The 7,389-nt window shown below is 45.2% G+C and overlaps 2 protein-coding genes across 2 annotated transcripts; both read left to right on the forward strand.

Annotated features, from left to right (window-relative positions):
- Positions 1 to 231: 231 nt before the first annotated feature.
- LOC123071586 (general transcription and DNA repair factor IIH subunit TFB5) lies at positions 232 to 807 on the forward strand (the record flags this gene model as incomplete). The annotated part of the gene is given in 2 exon segments (XM_044495192.1): positions 232 to 277; positions 376 to 807. Coding segments are annotated over 2 exon segments (213 nt in total). The 3' UTR covers positions 554 to 807.
- Positions 808 to 2,493: 1,686 nt separating this feature from the next.
- Positions 2,494 to 4,006, forward strand: LOC123186355 (cysteine protease XCP1). The gene is made up of 2 exons (XM_044598137.1): positions 2,494 to 3,378; positions 3,580 to 4,006. The coding sequence occupies exons 1-2, from the start codon at positions 2,545 to 2,547 to the stop codon at positions 3,799 to 3,801; spliced, it is 1,056 nt and encodes a 351-aa protein (XP_044454072.1). The 5' UTR covers positions 2,494 to 2,544; the 3' UTR covers positions 3,802 to 4,006.
- The last annotated feature ends 3,383 nt before the right edge of the window (positions 4,007 to 7,389 follow it).

Genomic DNA, 7,389 nt, shown 5'->3' on the forward strand with positions numbered 1-7,389 from the left:
CTTAGTCCATTTAGTTTTGGTCCTTTTTCACCATGAAGCCTCATGATCCTCCACCCCTCCTTCCCCTGTTTTCTCTCTGCTGCTGGCTAAATGGTATCACCTGGTGCCACTGTAGAACCCCATTGTTTACATGATATGTGTCAGATTGTTTGTATATGTTTCAGTAACATTACTACTCCGAATGACTTGGTTGTTCTGTTTGCCAAACAGGTAATATTCTACTGTACCGAGCACATTGAAAGATGGTTAATGCAATCAAGGGGCTGTTCATCTCCTGGTAAGCTCGCAAATCCCAACAGGATCAACTGTTTTGTTCATTATACCATCACTCTGCAGTTTTAGTTGATCCACTGGTTTATCTTTTTTGTTTCCCAGTGATATACCAATGGCTCAGTTCATTGTTAATATGAATGCGTCAATGCCCGCATCGGAGAAGTTCATCGTGCACATTCTTGACCCCACACACATGTTTATCCAGCCTAATATTGGAGATTACATCAAAAGTAAGATGGCGGAGTTCAGAGATCAGAACAGCTACGAGAAGCCAACATGAAGGGCCACTATCCATTACCGCGGTGCTAGCTTCAAACTCCATCCAGAGATACCTATGTTGATTATCGCTATGTAGAATGGTTATATGCCGAGACTGAATGTTATGTCTCTCGTGATGTTCTGGAATGACAATTCTGTAGTATCGCAGAGTTTTACGTCTTATGTATCTTTGGAGTGAGCCTTTAGCTGATAATATTTCCGGTGATGTTGATCTTGATACCTTGCACTGAATAAAGTACCACTTCTTATGTATTATTACTCTTGTCAAGATGTTCGGTAAGCTAATTACTGGAGCTCTGGATAGAGCCAAGTAGAAGCTTTACTAACAATGCTTTCCAAAATTATCAACCCTGTAATGAAAAACCAAGTATATGAAGTAAGAAAGATATATTTGTGTTACAGTTCGTCAAATCAAGTCTCCAGTTGGTTCAGCTATGCATTTCTCTGAATATATGTACTCCATTTTGCCCCCAAGAAATATGTACCTGTAGACTTGCGTAGAGCTAAAAGCTGCCAACAAGAAAATTACCTTCACTATTTTGCTTGGATCTGGCTTGTTTTGACTTTTGTATGGTTTGGAAAAGAGAAATGAGCACATGACACAGTATGATGAAGTTGATGCCCCTCTTTTACTCCAAGTAGCAAGTGCTGTCACCATGAGATAGCATTCCTTTACATCTTCTGAAAAAGGCACACCCCTCTTTTACTGTTCTGAAACTATCTGATGAACAGATGTATAAACCATTGCACTTTGCTATGTTCAGCTAGCCGAGGCAAGAAGCATTCAGAGATACCTACACTAGTAGTTGATTCATAGCTATGTGGAATGGTTACAGACTGAACAACATGTTCCAGCAGTGATGCACTAGGATGATAATTCTGTAGTATCATTGTATTGAATCTTCATGTCCTCCGAGTGAGCATTTACTTGGTGATGAAATTGCCTTTTTTAGCTGGACCGGTAATGAAATTCTTACCGTGGTGAGAGTAGAGCACCGTTTCATATTGATTCCTCCTGTCAAGGTTAACTTCTCACGGGAGTTCTGAGTAGACGAACCAAGTAGGAGTTGCACTGAAATTATACCAAAATTTCTCTGTATTGATAACATGGAGTAAGGAATATATAATTGTGTTTGAATTCATAAATTGGTAAGGTTGGAGCCCCTGTTGGTAGATGTTAGTTCAGTTTATGACTTTCTCTCTACGTATGCACTCCATTTTGCACCGAAGGACCATGTTCCTCTGGATCTAATAGAAACAGCCCACAGAAGATTACCTTTGCTATTTTCTCTGCATCTGGCTTGTTTTGACTTTTGTATGGCCTGCAAAAGATAAATGAGCACCTGCAATGTATGATGAACTTGATGCCCCTCTTTTACTCCAAGTAGCAAGTGTGGCCACCAGGAGGTAACATTCCCTTACATCTTTTCAAAAAGGTACACCCTTTTTTTCTCAAAGTGAAATCAACACTACTGTTTTCTGAAACAATCTGGTGAACAGATACAGAAACCATTGTACATTGCTATGTTCAGCTAGCTGAGAACACGATGCATTAACATGGAAAAGGACTTATGGCAATCTCTTGACACTGATAGTTCATCCAACCATCAGGTTGCACATGTACACTTTCCTTCTTCAGTTTAGACTTCAGATATATGCACTAAGATTTTGCTTTGAATGAGGTTCACAGGCACCAATAAGGTTTCCTCTAAACTTTTTGCAGGTACCACAGACAGAAAGGGATGCTCGCTCTGCACCCAGCATTACATGCTTGGAAGCCAAGTCTCGCCGTCAGAGATCAAAGCTTAAAGCCTTGGCATGATTTAATTTAAACACTCAATGGCAATGGCAGGCACTGCATCTCTCTTTCCTCCATTGCCTTTGCTTTGAAGCAATTCAATCGCATGCCCAAACTGAGGCTACAAATACATTGCATGCTCTCTTGTCTCTTCCATCCTGCAACCAACACTTCCATTATTCAAGGTATCAGTCATGGCTTCCAAGCTCTCGGTTGCTGTTCTTCTCCTCTGTGTCGGCGTGTGCGTGGCTCGCAACAGCGACTTCTCCATCGTCGGCTACTCGGAGGAGGACCTGTCGTCGCACGACAGGCTCATCGAGCTGTTCGAGAAGTGGCTGGCCAAGCACCAGAAGGCGTACGCGAGCTTCGAGGAGAAGCTGCACCGGTTCGAGGTGTTCAAGGACAACCTGAAGCTCATCGACGAGATCAACCGGGAGGTGACCAGCTACTGGCTTGGTCTCAATGAGTTCGCCGACCTCACCCACGACGAGTTCAAGGCCGCCTACCTTGGCCTCAGCCCTCCTCCGGCTAGCCGGAGCAGTAGCCGGAGCTTCAGGTACGAGGACTTGTCTGCCCGCGACTTGCCGAAGGAGGTTGACTGGAGGAAGAAGGGCGCGGTGACGGACGTGAAGAACCAGGGGCAGTGCGGCAGCTGCTGGGCATTCTCGACCGTGGCGGCGGTGGAGGGGATCAACGCGATCGTGACGGGCAACCTGACGGCGCTGTCGGAGCAGGAGCTCATCGACTGCAGCGTCGACGGCAACAGTGGCTGCAACGGCGGTATGATGGACTATGCCTTCTCCTACATCGCCTCCAGCGGCGGCCTCCACACCGAGGAGGCCTATCCGTACCTTATGGAGGAAGGCAGCTGCGGCGACGGCAAGAAGAGTGAGTCTGAGGCGGTGTCGATCAGCGGCTACGAGGACGTGCCGGCAAAGGACGAGCAGGCGCTGATCAAGGCGCTCGCACACCAGCCCGTCTCCGTCGCCATTGAGGCCTCCGGCAGGCACTTCCAGTTCTACAGCGGGGTAAGCATACATATTAACATATATTTCTGGCAATGGAAAAAAAGCCTGACGTGTCACCGAAATGTGACCCACATGCATACTCACGTTGGATGACATTTTTCAACTTACACCCTTCTACTGGACTAACTTTTGTTCTTAACATTTGCTCTGAACTATGTTTGAAATGACTTGTAATCTGAAACATTTTCCTGGTTCCTGCAGGGGGTTTTCGATGGTCCGTGCGGCGCGCATCTGGATCACGGGGTGGCGGCGGTCGGGTACGGGTCGGACAAGGGCAAGGGGCACGACTACATCATTGTGAAGAACTCGTGGGGAGCCAAGTGGGGCGAGAAGGGGTACATCAGGATGAAGAGGGCCACCGGCAAGGGCGAGGGCCTCTGCGGCATCAACAAGATGGCCTCCTACCCAACCAAGGACAACTGATGATGACCTAGGCTCCTGATGTTCCAGGCTGAGATGCTGCATCCAGAGGATGCACTGAACCATCCTTGAGAGTCGTCGTTCCTTGTCTTTCAAAAAGAGAGTCGTCGTTCCTCGTCTTTGCATTTCCCATGTTTTTTCTCTTGTGCTGTTTCTTTCGGTTAACACGACGACGATGGCTGGAATAAGAAAAAAAATGTTTTCATCTTGTTGACACCAGATTTTGGCACGGTCAAGAACTTAATTAATATGGCCTTAAATGGAGAAGTGATCTACATAAAAAAGTTTCGTATTGTCGATATGAACAACTTTGATGTTGGGGCCATCGCCATCCGATCTCATCTCGAAGGCCGAAGTTGTGTTCGAAATATTGAGATTTTGTATTCAGAATACTATTCGGCTCATTACGCCCTCAAGACCGCCTCATATGGAAAAATTATCTACACGGATTGTCTTTGTATTATCGAAATGATCGATTTTGATATAAAAATCATCCAAATCCGAGTTCGTATGCAAAAGTTAGAGCAATCGGAGTGCAGCCCTGTCATGAGGCGAGATGTGGCGCGCCCTACCAGACGCATGTCTGATGGGTAGCGCGAGGGAACAGGTGTTTTGCGTGAAAGTCCGTTTTGTGCGAGCGATTTGATCTTCAAGATGACCTCTGATCAAAAAATGTTCAACACAAAAGTTGTTCGGTCTCGTCGAAACGGTCAAGATTGCTTTTGGAATCGTTTCCATCCGAGGTCGTTTACTGCCTCAAACATGACCCGTAAGGTGCAGCCAGGTTGTAAACCGAACCGTTTTGAAAAGTTTGATTCCGAGTTGGACCCAAACTAGGGTTCTGAACGTGAATTGTAACCTTTCCTTGCACGGGAAGTTCATCCGCCTCATATATATCTAAGGGGTGACGGCCGATTGAATAACAACACACAATCGCAAACACATCTACAGCTTTTTCATCTATGTCTTGTCCTTCCCTCGTTCTTGCTCCCTCGTTCTTCGTCGTTCTTTGTGTTGGAGAGCTGCGAATCGCGAGGCTCTAGGGGTGGCTTGGCCGACTAGGGCAGCCCATAGCCGCCGCACTCCCCGATGGGGTCCCTCCCGGGAGTGTAGGGTTTCGGGTCCTCAAAAGCTCTCGCCGGTCGACTTGCGAATCGCGTTTCTGGTGAGACTCCTTCGACGTGAGCTGCGGTGCATCACCCCCGGCGTCGAGGGTACACGTGACGTGTTCGTGTGCGAACACACTTTTTGGCGACTCCGCTCGGGACTAAAGATCAGTCGTCATCATCTTCCATCATGTCTGGCAACGACAAGATTCCCAAGCCCTCGGAAATCAACGCCAATAACATAATCAAGCCCAATTTTGAGGAGTTATCGAAGGAACATCGCCAAGCTTATGAGGAGTACAAGAAGGCGCGTGAAGAGAAGAAGATGCAGGAGTTCCTTGCTAAGTTCAAGAAGGATCGCCAAGGCAATATCACTCCGATTGGAGAAATCAAGTTTCCTCCTCTTCATGATGAATAGGTTAAACCCTCTGTAAGTAATACCTTCTCTCCCGAGGTATGGGCTGAAATTGATAGTCGCATTACTGATAGCAATAATCTTTTATACCAAATTTTCTTGGAAAATAGTAATGCTAAAAATAGTAGGCCTCAATCATCTAGTGGTAATGTTGGTGTGCCTGCTACCGCAGAAATCCCTAGTCCAACTTTACCTATTTCATTGGCGCCTCCCGTGCCGATGAACTTTTATCCTAGCCCCACAAATCAAATTTTTTCTACATCCATTAATCCTATCATGAGTATGCCAAGTTCGGTGGTGACACCGAACCAAACCCTACCAACAAGAGCAAACACTGTTAGATCACTGCCGAATTACAATTCGGCTTACATGCCACAATTCATACATGCAACTACTAACCCTACTCCTCCTATGCTACTGCCACAAGCTTCATCATCCACTATGGATGATGGTCTAGCTAATCTTAGAGAGGAGATGGCTAAGATGCTCCGAGAGAATTTTGGAGTTGAGTTACCAAGGAACCGTATTTATCAAAAGCCATATCCAGAATACTTTGATGCAATTCAATGCCCTCCGGGATATAAAATTCCAGATTTTGTTAATTTTAATGGAGAGGGCACAAAAACCACCTGGGAGCATGTTAGTCAATACTTGGCACAATTAGGTGAGGCAAGTTCTCGAGATGAGTGGAGAGTACGTTATTTTCCTTTATCTTTAACCGGTACTGCTTTCTCGTGGTTTTCTACATTACCACCCGGTTCTATTACTACATGGTTTCACTTGGAACAAAAGTTTCATGATCATTTTTATAGTGGCGATAATGAGCTTAAGTTATCACATCTTACATCGGTTAGACAAAAGCATGATGAATCGGTCTCCGATTACGCCAATAGATTTAGAGATACAAAAAACCGGTGCTATAGTTTGGTGATAACCGAGAGAGATTTGGCTGATCTTGTTCTTAGTGGTTTGAGAACTCACATTAGAGAAAGGCTAGAAGGACATGAGTTTTTAAATATCAACCAAGTCTTGCAAAGGGCGTTGGCTCAAGAAAGCCGAAGCAAAGATCTTAAAGAGGTGCATAGATATAAAACTGATCGTCCTAAGATGAATATGGTTGAGTATGATAGTGACCACTCGGACAATGAGGGTGATATTTATGCTGCTGAATTTGTTTGGCCATCTAAGGCCAAACCATTTACTTGCAATGATTTAAAGCCGATTCATAAGAATCGTGATGAAGAGATGAAATTTACTTTCAATATTGCTAAGTGTGATAGAATATTTGACGCTTTATTGCAAGCGAAGATTATTAGAATATCTCATACTTTACTGCTGTTTGAAGAACTGAAACGGCATGCTTATTGCAAGTATCATAATTCTTTTTCTCATGCTACTAATGATTGTAATGTTTTTCGACGACAGATACAATCGGCCATTAATGACAGACGATTGAATTTTTCTGAGATGCAAGTTGATAAGCAGCCTTTCCCAATGAACACCATGGATTTGGAGGGGGAAAAGATGTTAATTCGGCCCAGCATAGCCGAATCAGCTAATAATAATAATATTGTCATTGGTGAGCCCAAGAAAAATAAGGAGAGCGACAAGGTCTTGGGAAGACAAATTGTGCTTGATAAGCAACCCGATGGCAAGGAGATAATCAAGATCACCATCAAGAATCCGATACTCGGGGGGCAACCACAAGTGCAAGAGAACACTCGTGTCAAATTTGTTAAGCCCAAGAGTCCAGAGGTTGGCAAGTGGAAGACAAATGAGGCTAAAGTAGAACGCAAGAAAATCAAGCCAACTTTTGATATCTTGTTGTCCAAGTATGCCAATCAAGCAGCCGGTTCTAGCTCTAACCGGTCATCAAATTTGAAGCGCTCAAGGTCACCTCCTCGGGAAGAATTTCAGCACCATGCAAGGCCATATGGGTCATGGGCACCGGGACCATGGATGGCACCACCCCCCTATGCGCCATACTACATGGGTGGTTTCAATGGAGGATGGGGGCAGCCCCCAATGGCCCCTTATGCTTTTCATCCGGGGCGGGCAAAATCAAGGAGG

The sequence above is a fragment of the Triticum aestivum genome, chromosome 1A (genome assembly GCF_018294505.1).
Source record: "Triticum aestivum cultivar Chinese Spring chromosome 1A, IWGSC CS RefSeq v2.1, whole genome shotgun sequence".
Taxonomy (NCBI): Eukaryota; Viridiplantae; Streptophyta; class Magnoliopsida; order Poales; family Poaceae; genus Triticum; species Triticum aestivum.